At 45.8% G+C, this 21,226-nt stretch overlaps 1 protein-coding gene across 7 annotated transcripts in view; it reads right to left on the reverse strand.

Moving 5' to 3' along the window:
* Nucleotides 1-3,484: 3,484 nt before the first annotated feature.
* PKNOX2 (PBX/knotted 1 homeobox 2) overlaps nt 3,485-21,226 on the reverse strand; it is a 440,472-nt gene continuing 422,730 nt past the window's right edge. For all 7 annotated transcript variants that reach the window (XM_081891021.1, XM_081891017.1, XM_081891018.1 and 4 more), the window contains 3 exons: nt 12,412-12,488; nt 8,339-8,517; nt 3,485-7,515 (listed from right to left, as the gene is read on the reverse strand). In XM_081891021.1, coding sequence (XP_081747147.1) covers nt 7,271-7,515; nt 8,339-8,517; nt 12,412-12,488 — 501 coding nt within the window. In that variant the 3' untranslated portion in view covers nt 3,485-7,270. The remainder of the gene's footprint in view (nt 7,516-8,338; nt 8,518-12,411; nt 12,489-21,226) is intronic.

Here is a 21,226-nt window from a genome sequence, read left to right on the forward strand (position 1 = left end):
GTTACATACGCTTCAGGTTACATATGCTTCAGGTTACAGACTCCGCTAACCCATAAATAGTACCCCGGTGTAATGGTTCTAGGGGTTGTTCGTGCGTAAGTTGCCGCCACTCCTGGCTAGGTTACCTGGTTGAACCCTTTCTGTCTGGACAGCCTTTCACTTCGTGGCTGTCTCAGTCGCTGGCAGAATCCGTCAGTGGGCGTTTCTTGAACTTCTTCCAGCAAAGAAGCTCTTTGATGCCTAGTCTCCTCCTACTCTCCCTGCATGGAAGTCTTCTACGCAGGGAGGGTGTGGGCAGCGGAGTACCCGTGCTCTCCCCACTGGTCTCCGGTGAAGAGTCCTGGAGCCTTCTCTCCGATTCCCCCATCTGCCCCCCCTTCACCCCTGGTGTTACGCTGATTTCCATCCCCAGCAGATGGGCCGCCTCTCTCCTTGCTGGGACGCTCTCCGGCATCCCTCTGGAGCCTTCCCTCTGCCTCTGGCTCCGATGGCAGTTCCCTGACAACCGGGTTAAGAACTTCGCTTCAGGATGAGAACGGAAATCGTGCTCTGGCGGCACGGCGGCAGCAGGAGGCCCCGTTAGCTAAAGTGGTGCTTCAAGTTAAGAACAGTTTCAGGTTAAGAATGGACCTCCGGAACTAATTAAGAACCTAACCTGAGGTACCACTGTACAACTATAATTGATAGCTTGGGACCAGATAATTTGAAAGACCACCTTCTTCGGCATTGACCCATCCACACCATTCATTCAAAGTACTATGATAACCACTTTCAGCAGTCATGGCTTCCGCCTAAGCATCTTAGGAAGCATAGTTTGTTAAGGGTGCTGAGAGACTCCTATCCCTCCCCTCCGAGCTACAATTCCCAGAGTGGCTTGGCAAGCAATCCCTCTTTCCAGGGCATGCTGAGAATTGTAGCTCGGGGAGGGAAATGGAGGGTCTCTTAACACCTCTCAGACCCCTTAGCAAACTACAGTTCCCACTTCCCAGGATTATTTTGGTTCAGTCCGAAATGGTATTATAGTGCTTTAAATGTTTGGTGCAGATTTGGGCTATGAGTCTGCCCACCCACTGGGCTCGTCACTGAAGGCCTTTCAGAACCAGTGTTAACCCAAGACATTTTTCTGTTCTTGGAAGAGGACAAGGTGATGCCTCCTGTCCATACAGAAGGAGACTGGCCTCAGAGATGAAACTTAATTCAACACTGCTGATGGTGGTGCAGCATCTTCCACCTCAACTAAGGCTTAGGGGATGCAGAGCTACCCACATCTTGGCCCTCCAACACCTGCTGCTGCTCCCTGTCCCTCAGCATCTGTGGCCTAAGGTGGCTGCCTCACCCCACCCAATGGTAGGACCACCCTGTCTTGCTCTGGGGACTTTTGCCTTTAGAACAGAAGTGGGGGACCCTTTTCACATTTTAACATTCCGTTCTGGGTAATCTTCTAGGGCAGGGCATGAATCAAGGCAGGTGGGGAGGATGTCCCTATTTTCATTGGAGAAACGTTGTAAGGTATGGGCTGCTGAGGGGTGTAACTCAGTGTCAGGGACCGTGCTGAGGAGGGCTGAACTGAGGGAGGAATGATGGGAGCCTCCCCCTGCTCCTGATCAGAATCCTGAATCTTCCTGGGAGCAGGAGGACAGTATAGATTTGGAACAGTGGTTTGCAGAAGGGCATAGTTCAGAAGGCAGAAGCTGGGAAATACTGGATGGGGAACAGCTAGGAGAAGCAGCACTGGGAGAGAGAGGGTTACCAGACTCACTGTTGCTGAAAGACATTCATCCGCTCTCCCCAAGGTCAAGGACAGCAGCACAGAAGGCACAGTGGTTGCAAGGTGTGGAAGTGAAGTGGGTGACTAGGGAGGAAGTGGGTGGAACCCTTAATTGGGAGCACCGCTATTCCTAGGACAGGGATTCTTTGTTCTCTCTCTGTGATCATTAAAATTTCTAACTGGTAAGAGACTCCTTTCACTTTGTTCTACTTATTTACGGTCAAAGTGGGGGAGGAAGCCAAGTCACTGAAGCCTGACACTCAGGAGGGTGTATGGCCTGGGAAGAGTCAAGACAGAGATGCCTGGGAGTGGGTACATTTGGCCCCCAGGCCTGAGGTTCCCCATCTCTGCTTCAGAGGTTCGGCTGGCTGGGACCCATGACAGAATCTTCTCAGTAGTGGTGCCAAGGTTGTGGTGCTCCTTCCTCTGAGAAGCCTAGCTGGCTCCTTCTTTCTTCAGGTGCCTGAAAGTTGTTTTTCCTCCTGCTATTGTGGTTTGTTTTGCTGAAGCTCCTAAATCTTTTAGTTTTCTGTCACCAGTGTTATTTAATTGTGTATTGAGGGCCTCGTTGCAGAAAAGGGAGTGGGTTTATAATTTATAGTTAAATATATAGAACACACCCCAACTATTAAGCAGAGAGGACCCCCCTATTTTGATCCCAGACTCTAAAAGAAACACAACCCCTAATTTGTCCCTATTTTGCTGGGGATGGGAAAAAAAAATTCTTAGTGAGGAGACTGCTTTCTGAAAAATGTCCAGTGTACTTGTTGGGTTTCTTCAGTCCCCACTGCTAGCTCTCCAGATTTGAAATCTCCCAAGTTCGCTAGAGGCCTTCTGACCTTAGTGCGCATGCGTGTGGATGCAAGCGCATGAGCAGTACAGCGCCATGTAGTGTGCATGCTGCAGCTGGCGAGATTTTCTACATACAGTAATCAACCATGGAACTTGACTATTGTGGAGTAAATTAATGCAACACGCAGGAGGGAGATAAGAGCTTTGAGCCACGTACTTGGTGTCAAATACAGCATAGATTCCCAGTACACAAGACCAATGATCTGATACATGCATGCGTATATTCCATACAGAAAGGGTGTTCAGGTTTTTTTCCCTTCATTCTTTGACATGAATGGAGGCAGCTCTTACACCTGTAGTAAAACTGTTACTGTGAAGTTTATGATCTACATGCCACAAAATTCAGTAGTGAGAAACTACGGCCCATCACAATGGGAACAAACCTGTGCAAGCCTTGGGCTTGTGTACACTGCCCCTCTTCTCTGCCCCAAAGGAATTTTCAGTTAAAAAGTAATAATTAACTGCAGGTTACTGTCACACTGGGACTCAAAACTGTGATTAATCCTAGCTACGGATTTCAGAAACAAGGAATCTTCAGAACGAGCTGGGATGCTTCAAACAAACCACATGGGATTAGCCACGGTTTGCTGGGTTCGGCCGACGTGACAAGCCATGGTTTATAAGAAAGTGGAAGCCATCCTTCTGAGCTCCTTTGTGGCTGTGCTGGAGGAGAGGAGTGGGCAAGCAAGCGCATGAGCCATTGGCTGAAATAACCAATGAGAATGGACATCTTCCTTGGGTGCATCATGTTGTGGCGAGGTAACATGGGGCTCCCTCCTGTCGACTTGGGTCTCTATTTATTCTTTATTCCTAATCCTTTTTACTAACAAGAGCATATAAATAAACACAATGAAATACAGCTGGAAAACCTCATCTGGTAGCACTTTATAATAAATGGACATGAATTAATACTAAATTACAATGAATTTTCTATGAAATTACATATTACATTCATGCCATATCAGTATCCAAAAAAACGGGAGCTTTCCTGCCCACTGATATTCCAATACATTCCCAAGGAATTATCATCGATTCAACCCTTAATGTAAAGCGATTGATCAAACCTCTCAACTCCTCTAAGAGCCAAAAGAAGGGGCAAGCTGAAAAACTGTGCTTCGTGAGGGAAGAATTGGAAGAGACAAATAAAGCTTTAATGGGTAATCAAAACATTAAAATTGGGGGTGGGGGAATTGTTTTGTCTCGGACGTTTGTGGTTTGTTCGGCTGACACACTGAGGAAAGGAGTGTGGACCATTTGCAAGGATTTGTGTGTGGCAGGGCAGATTGTGCCTTGCTAGGAAGGAAGACGAACCCCTAACTTTGGAACAGTGAGCTTCATTGCAATGAGAGCATAGGAAAAAACAGCCCCATAACAGATTGCTAGGATAACACAGATTATAAATAAGATTATTGGGGTCCTATTGAAACAGCAGCTCCCTCCTCCCAGGAAAAATACATTCATTTCAGGGACATTTGACCACCAGATAATCCAGAGGTCCACAAACTGTTGTTCACAAGCTGACAATCCATTTTTTTTTTTTGTACACTGGAGACATTTTCCTGAGCACAATGTACAAAACAAAATAATAAGTTAAGTGAAGATAGGGGCAATGATAACTTAGGAGCTTTCTCTTGGAGCCCACTTCCATTTAGTACTGGGAAGTGAATGGAAAGACTGAGTGTGAAAGTTAATTTTCGATTCTGAGAAATTCGCCCCTCCTAGATGATCATTTTCAACGTGGCTTCAAGTGACCATAAAAAAACTCAACACATTGGAGAGCTTGTTGGGTGAAGGCTCCAAGCACCTAGTGGGGCATTTGCTACCTTTTGATAATGTGGGGAAATGGAGGACAACAAAACCAAGGCGTAGAAAGAACTGGGCTGGCGTCAAGGGCTGGCATAACTGGGCAAAAGTCTACAGCCTCACAGCCAATCCTGGGAGCTTCCTGGCCATGTGAAGTTTTCCTCCTTGCTTGTGTTTATTCATTTGCTGTCTCCGCGTGCTGAATGGAGTGAGGAGGACCAGTAAAATCTACACCCCTTGCTGCCTTTCCATGGGAGGTGGGCCCAAAGAGAAAAAAGCAAGCATATGGGCAAGGGTAGCTGTGGCAAGGAGCACGGGCACCCACTCTGGTAGGCGGCCCATTGAAATAACATTGCCCAAGGGCTCCCCCAAACCTGGACCCAACACTGACCAGCCCCCTATGTGGTTGGAGCCAACGTACAGTTCTTTAGTAGCCATCCTGAGGTTTCTGTCCTTTCTGATTGGTCTGGGTTGCAAGGAGACTTCAACTCCCATCAGCCACAACCAGCATGGCCAATGGCCAGGAATTATGGGAGCTGTAGCCTGAAGCAACATTGGTTTCCCCCTGGTTGAGGTTGATTTGCATTGGTGCCTGCAGAAGTCACGTTGCACATGCTGTTCCATTAAGCATTCTGATTATTTCTGCCCAATGCTGCATTAGAAGTTACAGTGCATGCATTTGCCAGGGAGAAAGTCTCACTGAGCTAAGTATGTGGGGCTTACTTCTGAGAAAGGATTTAGGATTGGCGGTGCAGGATATTGGGTATGCACTGGATGTACACTGACATTTCCTCCTTTCCTGGAGAAACCAGCCTGTGTTCCACCCTTGCCTCCTTTTGACCTCACTGCCGATGAGTGTGATGGAGCGCTCTGACCCAGGACTGGTGCAACAGTGCTGCATGCACGAATCTCAAAATGCAAAGCCTCCTTGGCTACAAGTCGCGCACTACCCCCCGGAACTGCATGTTCAAATGTCATGCTCATTGAATGATCAGACGCACCATCTTCTGGTTTGGGAGTGTCTACGCTCCCTAGGAGGAAAGTGCAATCTGCTGTATGTCTCTCTATGGCGGAAGTATCACAGGGGCTGGCTCCATGCGCAAATTTCTTTGCTGGCCTTAGGACTGCACCTGCTATTGGAGGAGCTTGCATGCATGCATGCGCTTTGCATGTGTTTAGGCTGAAGTGGGCATGTGCTGCTTGATGGCGAACTCCACCAGATTTAGGCAAACTTAACAGCTGCATTTCTAGGAACACTTGTTGGAATTAAAAGCGGCTGTTTATTGACTTACGGGCCACACTCATGAGTTTTAAGTGGCAAGAAAAAACAGCTTCAGAGACCAACAAGGCATTCTTATGGTTAGTGCTTATATCAACATGGAAGCTGCTTTAAAGCTCTGCCACCACAAGGTGAGCTGTTCATGCATGGTGGATCCCCTCTTCGCCTGGGTGCCAAATGGCTTAAAAAAAAAAAGATTACTGCAGCAGGATGGAAAACAGGACAATCCACACTTGTGAGCTACTGTGTGCCTCGTGTGGAGAGATTCAAAGAAATGTCTGCCCAAAGGCAGTGAGTGATGGTGGTCAATGGGGGGCAGCTATTTTTCATCTTATCCTGATCCTGAATGTATAAAACGCATCCAGTTGGGTGTTGTGCCTGGGAGACCTTTTCATTTGGAGGTTCTGGAGGTGGCAGAGACACAGGTGGTCAAAGGTGACAGGTGACGAGTTCCAGGGAAATGAGATTGTGAAAGGGGCATTTATCTCACCATCTGGAGAGCAGTTCCACTAAGCTCCAGAAAATCTCTTCTTTGCTCACAAACCTGTGAATTCTCCAAGCCACTTTTTGCTTGGCCTGTGGACCTGTAAACGTATGGAAATCTGAGCCTGCTCATATTCAACCAATGCAAAAAGCCGTAATGGTTACATCTCAATTTATGATCCTCTAAACAATTAACATAATTATTCAGGGGCATTCTCTTTTTTGGGGGGGGGTTGTTGACTTTGCATCCTGTAAACAGGGAATCAAACCAGGCATGTTACTATTATGACATTTCCATTCAGAGGGCTAAAACCTTTCATCTCCCCTACCCAAATGGTTCAGATGGCAGTGTGGTATCCATTTCTCAAATTAACCACAATGTGGCTCTCTCCACATGCCTTGGGATCTGGCCCACTGAAATCCTGAAGACTTGATATCCATTTCTTCAGAACTAACCAGGAATCTACCTGGGTCCAGCATTAAACTCTCGCTCAACGTCCAGTCGTGTGGTTGTTGGTTTTTTGCAAATTTGCAAACTTGTTTTTTTTCTACATCTAGATATTTATAATCATTACAGTCTTTTAGTTTCTTTTTGTAAAAACCATCAATCTCTTCTCTCTCTCTCTCTTTGCATCTATAAATCTCTCATAAAAGCCGTGAAAATGAAAACAGACTTGCCTCTCAATTGCATGTCACCAAAAGGCTTTGCATTAGAACATCCATAAAACATTCAGTCGTACAGAAAACAGCTTACCCTAAAAACACTTTTTGTTGTTATTATCAAAAACAAAGGGGGAAAAAGAAGAAATGAACTGGCCACAATATGTGCCTTGTAAACGTGTCTCCTTCACTTAAATAATCACTTTGCACATTCGGCAGGTCTCTTAAATGTGCATCATTCGTGCCTGCTCCTGCAACTGAAAGCAGGTGAGCCGGACTCGGGGTAAGGGCATTGTCGTTGAATGATCTCTTTAAAGGGATGCAGGGCTTGTACATGAAAGTTCAGGCTCTCTTCTCAGGCCAATGATTTAGGCAAGCAGCCAGGTTTCTCAGGAGGCGTATGCTTCACCACTGACCAGGGTCCTTTACTCAAGCGAGTCACTGTGCTCCAAGCCAAGGTCGCTAACATTTGTTGTCTGGAGTTCCTCGGTCTCTTCCTCCAGCTCCTCCTCTTCCTCTTCCTCTTCCTCCTCCTCTTCCATCTCGTCGTCCTCCTCATCTTCTGTCCCGTCAAGTGAGTCATCATGAGCCACTGCCATCATAGCCTGCTGCATAGCAATGGTGGCGTTATCAGAGGAGAGGGATTGCAGGTTGTCCATGTTTATAGAGCCTAGAACGAAAAAGCAAACAGCTGATATGGCGCATGGGGAAGAGCTCCGCTTATGGTACCACCACCGGGGCAGTGCATTAAATTAACCTCACTGAATTGTTTGAGGGTAAAATTGAGGCGAACTGTTGCCCGTGCTGAAGGAAATTGGCTTTCTTCAGTCCTGTTATGGGCACCTAGTTATTAGGGGGTGAAATAAAGGGGGGGAAATTTATTTTCCCCCCCCCAGGTCCAGGAGCGGCGGCAAGATTGCGTGCAACCTCGCCGCCGCTCCCGGAGCTTGAAGGGCTGGGGGCGGCGAAGCCGCCGACCCCAGCCCCCAGAACGGACAGCTATCCGCAAGCCTTTGGAGTACAGCGGGAACTCCCACCGCTCTCAGAAGGCTTGCGTATGGCTGCCTGAAGCCCGGCGAGCGCAGCGGGAGTTGGCACATTGCTCGCCAGGCTGCAGGCTGCTGTCTGCAAGCCTTTGGAGCACTCTTTTGCGCACTTTTTGTGTGCAGCAAAAGCCTGCATTCGCTCCATAGGACGCACACACATTTCCCTTTCATTTTTGGAGGGGAAAAAGTGCGTCCTATAGAGAGAAAAATACGGTATTTCTATACTGCCATATAATAAAATATCAGCGTTAAAACATAAAACACCATTTGAAAAATGCATATACAGTAGTACCTTGGCTTACGTTACCCTTGGGTACTGGTCCTGTTAGCTAGGGATCATGGGAGTTGTAGTCCCAAACATCTGGAGGGCCGAGGTTGCCTATGCTATGCCTGGTCAACAGAATCAAAAAGCCAACTGAGGGTTGCAGCCATACATCAAATTCTTACCATCAGGGTTAGTACCGGGGTTGCCTCCTTGTTGCTGCAGTACTCCAGCCGCAATGGAGTTGGGCCAAAATCTCTGCGTAGGCCGGTGCTGGGATTTGATCTTCTTGGCTTTGGGGGCAGGGTCTGGGTTGCTTGCATCAAGCATGGGCTGCAGGATACGTCGCCGGGCATTGATAAACCTTCCCACAAGAAGGGGAAAAACCAGAATGAATGGATGCATTTATTTACGTATTTGGAGCATCTGCATGTTAAGTGGCATCATTTTTAAAAAAGAAAGACTTCTACAGTTCTATTTCTTGTACAACTTGGGACAAGGTTACTTGTGAGATTGCCTTACTCCATATAGGTAAAAAGGTAAAGGACCTCTCCTGGTCTGCCCTGCAGAGGACCTTAAGGTCCATGAACAACCATAGTTTAGAGGTTCCAGGCCCTTAGGAAGTCAGACTATCCTCCACCAGGGCCAGGGCCTTTTCAGCGATTGCTCCGGCCTGGTGGAATGCTCTGTCCCATGAGACTAGGGCCCTTCAGGATTTAACCTCCTTCTGTTGAGCCTGTAAGACAGAGCTATTCCGCCTGGCCTTTAATTTGAATTCAGCCTGATCTTTTATTTCCCGTCCCGTCCCGTCCCGTCCCTTCCCTTCCCTTCCCTTCTCTTCTCTTCCCTCCCCCTCTCCTTTTATGAAGATCACCCGCTCTGAGACCCCACAGCTAATTCTCCCCTGGCCTCCTCACTGGCCCAAGTAGGACCAATTCAGCCAGCCAGCCCTGGGGGTTATCTAATGCTTATTTCCCCTAAACTGATTTTTGAATTTTATTGTTATTCATGTTTTTATACTGTATTTTATGCTGCTTTTATAATTAAGTGTTTTAAATTTGTTGTTAGTCGCCCTGAGCCTGGTTTTTGAGCCGGGAAGGGCGGGGTATAAATAAAAAATTATTATTAAGATTATTATTATTATAAAAATATACAGGCACTGAAAGTGGATTCACACCATCTTGAGGTGCATTTCTGCTTTCACAGAAGAAAAAAAGGGTCTGGTTTGTAAATTATCTAACATGATGGATACAGGTGAAATACAAAATATATTAATGCAAACAAACAAACAAACAAAGCCCAAGTCTTTTACAGCAGGGATGAGGCAGACCTCACACTTGTGCAATTTACTTTATTCATTTGTTTTACTAGGACCACGAGGTTCACAAATTGGAACCAGGTGCAGAATAGCCTCTCACATTTCAAAAAAGCAGGACAGGCTACTTCTGAGTACCTGCTCAGCTCAGGAAAAAAATCTGACTCTTCTCTCTCCCCCCCCCCACGCATTCTGTGTTTCTCAGCCCCTTAATTTAAGGTAGGGAGGAAGCCTTTTAGAAGCTACTATTGTTAGAAAGCCCAAAATCAGAAAATCTTGTTGATCTACTGCAAATCACCCTAAGATCTATCAGGAGATCTCAAGCTATCTGCTGTCCACCACTGTTTTACACTGCAGTCCTATGCATGCTTCCTCAGAAGTAAGCCCACTGAGTTCAATGAGGCTTTCTCCCAAGTAGGGAGGGGTGAATCTGCCACTTTCAGTTTCTCTCCTCAGTCTTAAGTTAAGTTTTCTGCATTTCCACAGCAGCTTCCAATTGTTTTTCTGTTTTTTTAAACAAGTCCTTCATTAGCATTTTAGAGAACATTTCTCCTTAATATACACATTTTTGAATGAAATCAAAATTTGAATTTTGAGAATTTGAATGAAATCTTGCCTAATTTACACGTTTTTGCAATGCAATCCCCCCTAATATAATGCATTTTTGTATGTTACTTTCACTAATATATGTGTTTTTATGCTTACTTTACTCTCGTTGATGCCTTTTTGTACACATTACTTGGCTGGAGAATTGCACTGCAAAATTCAGAGAAGTGTGACTTTTGAAGGATGACTGTGTTTCGGTCCTCACATTGTTTTGAGAAGTGTGAGTTAGGTAGCTTCTCATTAAAGTGCAAATAAAATCAAATTTCTCCCTCCTCCTAGTGTTGTTTATGTGTGTTGCCAGAAATTGATTATTTAAGCCTTGTCAGCCCATCTCAATGCAATTAAGGCCTGATCCTCATGTTTATTTTTGACCTGGAAAAATCCCCATTACAAGGAAGGCTGCCCATCTGGTCATTTTTTTACCACCTACGTGAGATTAAAAAACTTTGGTGCATGTACATTTAAACATATCTGGGATCTAGCTTCACTTCTGCAAAGTGACATTTTCTTGTTATTTTGGCCTGGACTTCTTTTCGGAATGTGCCCTCATGTGGCGAGATCTGGAATTTAGCAAACCCTGAAAACCTGCATAAAAGTATAACTCTCTCTCTCTCTTGCACACAAACACACATGTGTATACGAGTGAAGATAATATACACAAATGCCTTACATTAAGGGACGTGCCTTGCAAAAAGGCATACAATAGGCAGAAATGTGTACCAAAACGTGTGAGAGAAATGTGCAAGGGTTTTGTGTGTGTTTGTGTGTGTGTGTTTTTAGAAAAGATTTGCAGACTGGTGAAGAAATGGGCAAACTGAACTTAAGACAGGAAAACCGAAAAACCGAAATTGGCAGATACTTTTGTCTATGCAGTTTATTTCTAGGCATTTACCGTATTTTTCGCTCTATAAGTCGCACCAGACCACAAGACGCACCTAGTTTTTGGAGGAGGAAAACAAGAAAAAAAAAATATTCTGAATCCCAGAAGCCAGAAAAGCAAGAAGGATCGCTGTGCAGTGAAAGCAGCGATCCCTCTTACTATTCTGGGATAGCTGCGCAGCCTGCATTCGCTCCATAAGACCCACACACATTTCCCCATACTTTTTAGGAGGGGAAAAGTGAGTCTTATAGAACAAAAAATACGGTATTTGCTGGAAGAAGGTTCCTCACTGATTCTCTCCTTCAAATGTCCTCCTGCCTCACCTAAGCATACTAGTCAAAAGGGGAAAAGAAACATATGTGCTTCGTCACATGTAGTTCTGCCTGAAAGTTTCCCAGGGCCATGTGGGTGAATCTTGACAAAGAATATCTTAACTACAGAAGGACCAGAGGTGACTGTCAAGGCAGGATGGGCATCTCCCTGCTCAAAAAATGATGGGTAGCCTTGTCCATTTCAGACCCAGGTTTTAATTTTTCTAAAAAACATGAAACCTCCTTCAGCCCAAACTTCCTCTACAGGCCTATAGCCACAGGGGAGGAGGAAGGAGGCAAGGAATAACTGAGGAACTTCCAGAGCCTCTGCACAGGGAACCTAAAGTGTTTATAAACATGCTTAATTGTATTCAACGTTAATAAAATCATTTACAAAAAATTGCAAACACAAACTAGCCTAATACAGTAATACCTCCGCAAACGTCCGCCTCGTCCAGCGTCCATTCTGGCGAACGTCCGTGGCAAACCCGGAAGTACCGGAACGGGTTATTTCTGGGTTTGCCGCTTGTGCATGCGCAGAAGCGCTAAATCGCTTTTTGTGCACGCGCAGAAGCACAAACCGCTTGGCGCGCGTGCGCAGACGCAGTGCTTTGCCCTGCGTCCTTTTCGGCTAGCAAGATACGACTGTACTTAACCATTGTCCCTTTGTATTCATTGCCTGGAACCCTGGGGAAATATCATTTTCTCACAGTAACAATTCTATCTATTGGATAGAATACTGGCTGCATAGTTTTTCATATCTCCCCACAAGTCAAAGGGTTAGAGCAAGGACAGCCAACACAGTGTCCACCAGATGTTATTGGACTACATTTCCCATAATCCATTCTCACTAGTCAAGCTGGCTGGGGCTGATGGGAGTTCCAGCACCTGGAAGGCGCAATATTGGCTATATCTGGGCAAGAGGCTTACTTTTTTATATTAAAAAAGGAAAGGAAACTGGAAGCCTGGAATATCCCTGAGAGGCCAGACCTTTCTACAGCTATGGCCCTGCTCTGCTTTGACCTGCGGACAACAACAACAACTTGAGACGAGCGAATAAGACTGTAGGTCAGAAAACGGCATCTTTGACGAAGAAACCGCCCTTTCTTCTTCAATTTCCAAAGAGGAGGTCGATAATTCACTCACCAGTTGTTGACTTGCAAAAGCGTGAGGTTAGTCTGTGCTGCTATCTGCCTTTTCTCGTCCTCTGTCGGGTAAGGGTGCTGAAAAAGAAGAGAGAGAGAGAGAGAGATAACGGTATTGTTGCACCACATGCCACTGCAGAGATTATCCAGAGCTCGTTCTCTCTGAGATCTGAACTGCTGCGGATGTGTGCACTTCTGAAAGCTCAGCTCACCTAGCTTGTTTTCAGAATGGGTCTCCCACTCACTGTCCTTGTGGCATTGTTTCAAGCGGAAACACTCCTTGTCCTGCAACCCGGGACGTTCTGCATGCAAAGCATGAGCTCCACCAGGAAGCCACGGTCCTTCCACTACCTTAGGGATGAGGAGCACCAGATATTGCTGGACTCAGCTCCCAACTGCCCCATCCAGCATCATCAATGGTCAACAGAAATGGGAGTTGGAAGGGCCACAGATTTCACATCCTTGCCCTGGGCAATGTGGCCTGTGTGCCAATACGGGCACCCCAGGAACTGTAGCATTTGGGGAAGCAGGGAGGGATAGCCAGATGCACTCTTCAGTGCCATGGGGCCACTCATAGAGAAGCAGCTCCATTCACTGCACAAATTAGGCCAAGTATGGGGATGCAGGTGATTCTGTGGGTTAAACCACAGAGCCTAGGACTAGCCAATCAGAAGGTTGGCGGTTTGAATCCCCGCGACGGGGTGAGCTCCCGTTGCTCAGTCCCTGCTCCTGCCAACCTCGCAGTTCGAAAGCATGTCAAAGTGCAAGTAGATAAATAGGTACCGCTCCGGCGGGAAGGTAAACGGCATTTCCGTGCGCTGCTCTGGTTAGTCATGCTGACCACATGACCCGGAAGCTGTACGCTGGCTCCCTCGGCCAATAAAGTGAGGTGAGCGCCGCAACCCCAGAATCGGCCACTACTGGACCTAATGGTCAGGGGTCCCTCTACCTTTTATGGGGACCTGGAGAGATCAAGGCCTGAGGGAAGACCCTTGTTTTTTTCCTTAGTTCATTATGGATTTAATGTATTTCTTGTATTGTTAGTACTGTTTCAACATGAATCTGGCTTTGACTGGCCTTATGTTTTGAAAGATGCTCTGCTGACTGATATTTCATGTTATTTTATGCTTTGCTTTTAGTCACATTGAGTTTCTCTTGGGGAGAAAAAGCAGGAGTTAATCAGTGAAGGAAAAAGAAAGGTTATTTATGTATGCCACTACTGTGGCCCGTGTTTTGATATCCCAAAAATGGAAAACCAGCGAGGTCTCAACAAAAGAAGAATGGCAACTTAAGCTGACAGAATATGCACAGCTTGCAGACTTAACACATAGAATAAGAGAACAAGAAGAACATACGTTTAGAGAAGATTGGAAAACGTTTATTGAATATATGGGGGGAAATTGTGTACACTTGAAAACGTTGGCAGCATTAAGATAAATTCAACAGTGTAAATAAGTTTTGATGGATGCAATAATGGCTTAGTTTTTGTAAAATATGCAGGGATTTATTATATGCAAAATGAACCATGGAAAGAGAAGAGGGGAAGTCATTGATATTTTAAGGATGTTTAAATGAGTATTTTAAATTGTAAAACAGAAACTTTAATAAAAATTATATACAACAACAAAGAAATGAAATGTCCCAGCTTCAAGTCTCATCTCAACCATGGATCCACAGCAGAAGCAGCCACTATGATGCCCCTGAGATGTTGCTGGACTCCAACTCCTATCAGCCTCAGCCAATGGTCAGGGATAATGGGAGCTGTAGTCCAACAACATCTGGAGGATGCCATGTTCCCTATCTCTGTAGCAGCGTTCCTCGGAGCATACATAGATGGCGGAGCTGGATTGGGCCCACTTGTGTCTGCTGGACCCACCCTATCCCCACACTTGCATCAGTTTCTGAAATAGCCAGGTGGGGATGCTGTTTCTCAAAGGCTCTGCAATTGTGCCTTTGGAGAAGGACCACAGCTCAAGGCTAGGGCATCTGCCTTGCATGCAGAAGGTCTCAGGTTCAATCCCCAGTGTCTCCAGGTGGGGATGGGAGAGGCCCTGTCTGAAACTGTGCTGGAGGGATGAGTGGTCATAGGATAAGGTTTGTATGTTCACAGGCTCTGTCGGACATTACACTGGAAATGGTTAGAGGGTGGGCGAGCTAGCACACTCTGACTGCTTCTCCACATGCGTTCAGGATAATGTTTGCACAATGCTTATCTCTGAGCTTCAGGCTCTCATCTGCAATATGTGGAATTAGTATTACTATCTTAGAGGGTTGTTTCAAAGGGATTATCGAAAGGATAAGGATTATTCATGGACAATAAGGCTGTCAATGGCAACTGGTCGCAATGGTTATATATTACCTCCCGTATCAAAGGCAGCATGATTCTGAATACTAGTTGCCTGGGGAAACAAGAGTGAGAGAGGCCTATTGGCCTCATGTCCCGCTCAGGAGCTTACCATAGCAGCTCACTATGGGAAAGAGGAGGTTGGACTCAATGGGCCCTTGGTCGGATCCAGCTGACAGGCTCTTCTAATGTCCTTAAAGGTAAAGGGACCCCTGACCATTAGGTCCAGTCGTGGCTGACTCTGGGGTGGCGGCGTTCATCTCGCTTTATTGGCCAAGGGAGCCGGCGTACAGCTTCTGGGTCATGTGGCCAGCATGACTAAGCTGCTTCTGGTGAACCAGAGCAGCGCACGGAAACGCCGTTTACCTTCCCGCTGGAGTGGTACCTATTTATCTACTTGCACTTTGACATGCTTTCGAACTGCTAGGTTGGCAGAAGCAGGGACCGAGCAACGGGAGCTCACCCCGTCATGGGGATTCGAACCGCCAACCTTCTGATTGGAAGTCCTAGGCTCTGTGGTTTAACCCACAGTGCCACCCGCGTACCTCTTATGTCCTTATGAGTAAGTATATGAAATACTTTGGACACTCCAGAAATTCTGTGCCTGTAAATGGGGATGGGAAAATCTGACAATTTTCTGTTTCTCCCCGTTTTCCAGTCTTAAGCTCACCCCTCTACATTTCCACATGAGTCTGCAATTTTTTAAAAATTAAAAATCCTCATGAAAATTCGCTAGTGTTTTACTGCAAATTTTCTCCTAACATATAACACAGACACAGACACACACACACACACACACGTATGTATGCAATTTTGCAGGCACATTCTGCAGATTAATTTCCCCTAACCTAGTGTGTGTTTGTAACTTATTTTCACAAATACATGTATTTTTACACAGACTTTACGCCAGTATATTAATCCTGTGCACATTCTGGGGTTGCAAAATTCAGAGAATTTCAAAGGATGGCTGTGTTTCGATTCTTGTATCGTTTTGAAAGCTGCAAATCAGTTAAAAGTGAACTGAATCCAATTTCTCTCCCATCCTTACATATAAATGCCACGTACTTTTCCAGATTTTTCAAATGTTTTTCTTTAAACAGGATTGTTCTACTGTTTGGGCAGCAGAGGGCAGCAGCAACTTAGCTTAGTGATGGTAAATGAACCGTTAATTCCAATTTTGCTTGCTGCATAGCAAGCAGAACCTTGATTTACAGCTTATCACCACAAAAGCTTCTGAATCACAACAGATTTTGGTTTTTGCTGCCATTCATGTTTCTAAGTTTTAAGCGCTATGTGGGTAAAACACACAGTGCTAGTCTAATTGCGTCTCTGTGACCATGTTCAAAAAGTCAAGTTGATGGTACTAGTCTAGGTCAGAGGCTAGTTACTCTCCATAACATTGGAGGGTAAGTATAGATGGACCCAATGACTCTCAGTCCCAGTTCTACATGGGGACAGAACTAATTTCATCCCATCCAGATGCAATGCAGATTTAAAGGGCAAAAGTCTTTTAATATCTGCACAAAATTGTAAAGTTAAAATAAACAAATATACTTATGAGGAGGTCGAGTGGTTTCAGGGTTCCTCTGTCCTCTTAACTACATGAAGGTCCCACTATCCAAATGCTCATTATAGAAAATTCACTTATCCAAATGTGAAGAATTCGTAACCAAACCTCACTATTCACACCACAGATTCAGATATATGAAGAGCTGGACCTACGTGTAGCACTGTAAACAAATAAGCAGCCTTAAATAAGCCTTACTTTTTTGTGTTTTGCTGGTCTACACAGCTGTTTCACCAGAAACCATGATACTCAACCAAGGTGAGTAGGAGAAAGGGGGAGAGACTGGACAATCGAGAGCATTTCCCCCTTCTTAGTTTGCCTCTTGCAAGGATTCAGGGGGCTTTCCCAGTTTCTTTTTTGTCAATTCAGGGTCGAGATGCCGTGGTCAGGAACGCATTAGAAATTCCCCCATAGGAATCAATAGAAATCGTTGACTCGTTATGCAAATGCTCGCCGAGCAAACAATTTCCTGAGGGAGCACCGTGTTTGGAGAGCAAGACCTGTGTGCAATGTGCATCTCTCTCTCTCTCTCTCTCTCTCTCTCTCTCTCTCTCTCTCTCTCTCTCTCTCTCTCCAATTCTTCTTTAAAAGGCCCAGGCCACCATGTGCTTCTCTCACTCTCAGAGGAAATCATATGGAAGAATCATGGTTGGCTCTACGTATAAACAAGGATCAGCTATGATCTTAACCTGCACCCCCTCTAAGAGCAGTCCTGCTGGACTGCAGATTCTCAACATGATCTGATCTGATTTGAGTCCGCTTTTGAATACTTCTCCCATCCAAGAGGAGCAGCGGAGGCTGATCCATTAGAGAGAATGGGGCACTGCCTCACCAGCCTCAGTCTGCCACCAGCCAGTTCACAACTGCCCGCCTTCTTACAACTGACCCAGAGAGTGGCCCAGACAGTCAGTTCCCTCCTCCTTAGTCTCAGTTTTGCCCTTACAGAATTTAGCAGGGAGCAGGATGGTGTGAAAAACCAGAATTACTTGGCCCTGCCTGTGTCATTGGCACTGACTCCACCTACTGTTGCCCTCCCTGCTTTTGACCCCACCAGTGCCAGTGGGCACCAGATGCTACTGCACAAGATGTAGACATCTGTGTTGGAAATGGGTGCATGGCAGGGTTGGCCAACCCTGTGGCCAAGGAGGACATCTGCAGGGCCACAGCTTCACCACCCCTGGTGTAAGGATTCAGGTATGAATAACCTTCAGCAGCGACACCCCGCTTTTATTCAAAGCCACCTGCCTGGCCTTGGACTTCGCCTTTTTATTTTTTAGCTCAGATGCCATCTTCAGTAAGCGACTGGTACAACACTGGCTTATAAAGAGGCTCTCGTTTAATAAAAGCTGCTCTTGATTTAAAGCCCTCGCGAGGAGCTACAACTTCTAAGCTAAAATCTATAGCAAGTGATATTGGAGCAATTTTGCTTTCCCAAGATGCTTTCCTGATGGGTTATTTCTATCTAAGCAGAGGGGGAAAGTGCTCATTGGACATTTTAAGGCATTGCAGAGAGTGATTTCAAGCTATTGTCATAGTAAACTAAACTCAAGGACTGGAAGCTGAGAACGGAGGAATTTAAGAAATAGTACAAAATGCCCAATGTAGCTTAACAGGAAAAAGTTTTCCAAGTAAACAATCTGCTGGTAGCTTCTTAATTAGGTTTCACTGCCCAAAGCGGGGTTTTCTTGCAGCTTTGAAATAATTTTTGATTTGCCTTTACTATACATTTTTAACCTTTTATTGTTTTTAAATAAAATGATTTTGGTTTTGGCTTCTTTCGAGTCATGTTATAAGCAGGATATAAATGTGTCAAATGAAACAAGAGAAATTAAAATGTATTTGGTATCAGTGCCTTTAGAAGCTTCACTAACTGTGACCTTTCCTGGGAGAAACAGGTTTGGACTCAGTTACTTGCTAGTTATATCCAGACTGGATGATTGTACTGCTTTCTACATAAGGCTACCCCTGAAGACTGCGCAGAACTTCAGCTGGGGCAAAATGCAGCTGCTAAGATCCTAGTAGACCAGCTCACATTATACCAATCTTATACTGGTTACACTATTATTAAGAGTAACAGGATATTGATGATGATGATTGCATGTAAAACAACAACTTGCAAACAGGTTACCTGAAACACCACATGTCCTATAGACCTGGAAGGTAACTTAGATCATCTGAGGAAATTCTGCTTGTGGTTCCACTCCCTATAGAATGTTTAATTGATTTTATGTTGCATTTTTGTTTTAACAATATTGTTTGTTTTTATGCTATAAGACTCTTAAGATATATATAAATTTAAATTAAGAAGTTTATTAGTGTTTTTTAAAAAAATAAATAACTTGCACACACACACACACACAGCTACACTCAGCTTTCCCTTGCCTCTGTATCATGAAACATGATCATTCCCTCCCAAGTTTCTGAGTACTTCCACTTTGTCAATCTGTTCCTCCTTGTTGATGAGGACCAGGTCCAATATAGATGATCCCCTTGTTCCTTCTCTTCTGGGAAATAAAATTGTCAACGAGGCCATGGAGGAATTTCTTGGACCTTATATTCTTGGCAGAGTTGTAAAAAATTATAAAAAATTATAAAGGCCTTGTGAGGCCTTGCTGTAAAAGGCAGAGCAGAAATATATTGCAATAAATGCTGGGGAGGATTGCCATTGCTGTCAAATGATCTCGTTTCTTTTACTTAAAGGTAAGGGATGTGGGTGGCACTGGGTTAAACCACTGAGCCTAGGGCTTGCCGATCAGAAGGTCGGTGGTTTGACCTGGAAGCTGTATGCCGGTTCCCTCAGCCTGTAAAGTGAGATGAGCGCCACAACCCCAGAGTTGGCCACGACTGGACCTAATGGTCAGGGGTCCCTTTACCTTTTTTTAGTCCAGTCGCAGATGACTCTGGGGTTGCGGTGCTCATCTTACTTTACAGGCTGAGGGAGCCGGCGTTTGTCCGCAGACAGTTTTTCTGTGTCATGTGGCCAGCATGACTACACTGCCTCTGGAAACCAGAGCAGCGCACAGAAACACCGTTTACCTTCCCGCCAGAGCGATACCTATTTATCTACTTGCACTTTTTGGGTGTGCTTTTTAACTGCTAGGTTGGCAGGAGCTGGGACCGAGCAACAGGAGCTCACCCTGTCATGGGGATTCGAACCACTGACCTTCTGATTGGCAGGCCCAAGAGGCTCAGTGGTTTAGACCACAGAGCCACCCACGTCCCTTTCTTTTATTTACTTTGAGCTAAAATACCTATAGCTCCTCCACATCCCCACCTCAAAGGGAGAAGGTCTGCGAGAGGTTCTCTATTTGGGATCTCTCCATGATTCAGAGTTTGACCTTGGGCAACTCAGAACCGATTCCGCCTGCCAAATCAATGGAAACTGATTGACAGCCCTGATTTGCCGGCTGTGCAACTTAATTAATTAATGGGAAAGGTGCTTTGAAAACAGAAGGATTTATTGCAAGTGTCCTCCCTGCAGCCTGAAGGAACAAAATGCAGCACCATCGAGGGGAGAAGAGGAAACCTCTTCCTAGGCAGGACAGCTCTGCTTGCTTTTGTAGAGGCCGTGCATGTGCGTGTGGGAATCTAAGAATGCACCCAAGCTCAGAGATATTGCTTAAGTGCCACTGATGTGTCGGGCAACTTCCCTCTCATTCGGCAGCAGCAGGCTAATGCCAGGCAGAGCTAACTAAGTCTAGTTTGTCCCCACCCTCCTCCCTTCTGAGTTTGACAAGAGCAACACTCAGGACCCACCTGCACTATATATTTAAAGCAGTACCATACTGCAGCCATTGATTCCCCAGAGAATCCTGGGAACTGTAGTTTATTAAGCATGCAGACCCACAACTCCCAAAGTGGTTCAATAACCAAGCCTTCTGGCCAGGGAACTTTGGGGTTCTCCCAGTACGTTTCCGAGCACAATTCAAAGTATTGGCGCTGATCTTTAAAGCTCTAAACGGCCTCGGCCCAGTATACCTGAAGGAGCATCTCCACCCCCATTGTCCAGCCCAAATACTGAGGTCCAGCTCCAAGGGCCTTCTGGCAGTTCCCTCACTGCAAGAAGTGAGGTTACGGGGAAACAGGCAGAGGGTCTTCTTGGTAGTGGCACCCGCCCTGTGGAATGCCCTCCCATCAGATGCCAAGGAAATAAACAACTACCTGACTTTTAGAAGACATCTGAAGGCAGCCCTGTTTAGGGAAGTTTTAAATGTTTAATGTATCTTTTGTGGGAAGCTGCCCAGAGTGGATAGGGAAACCCAGCCAGATGGGCGGGGTATAAGTAATAAATTGTTGTTGTTTTGATTTGGGGATTGTAGCTCTCTGAGGTGAATAGGGGTCTCTTTACAACTCTCAGCACCCTTAACAAACTACACTTCCCAGGTGAGGATCATACCTACTGGCAGGGCTGTCGTTTCTTCTTTCGCTGCTTGAGGCGAAACGGGAAGTGCTGTCCTGGCTCTGCTGCTGCTTCTGCCACCACGATACCTGCCGCCGCCACCTGCTCTGCTGCCACTGCATGGACTGGCAGGTGGCACCAAATTCTAACCAGATCACACCCCAAATGGACATGATCTTGCAAGAAATTGGGGCTGCTGGGGCACTGGGCCATTTCCCTATTTAGTGTTGACTACACTGTATTAGTAGGGATGCGGGTGGTGCTGTGGGTTAAACCACAGAGCCTAGGACTTGCCGATGAGAAGGTCGGCGGTTCGGATCCCCGCGATGGGGTGAGCTCCCATTGCTCAGTCCCTGCTCCTGCCAAACCTAGCAGTTCGAAAGCACCTCAAAGTGCAAGTAGATAAATAGGTACCTCAGGGGTCCCTTTACCTTTACCTTTACCTTTACACTGTATTAGTAGTATTGGCTACACTGACTGGCAGTGGCTCTCTAGGGCTCCAGGCA

The sequence above is a fragment of the Podarcis melisellensis genome (assembly GCF_964234715.1).
Source record: "Podarcis melisellensis genome assembly, chromosome: 15".
Taxonomy (NCBI): Eukaryota; Metazoa; Chordata; class Lepidosauria; order Squamata; family Lacertidae; genus Podarcis; species Podarcis melisellensis.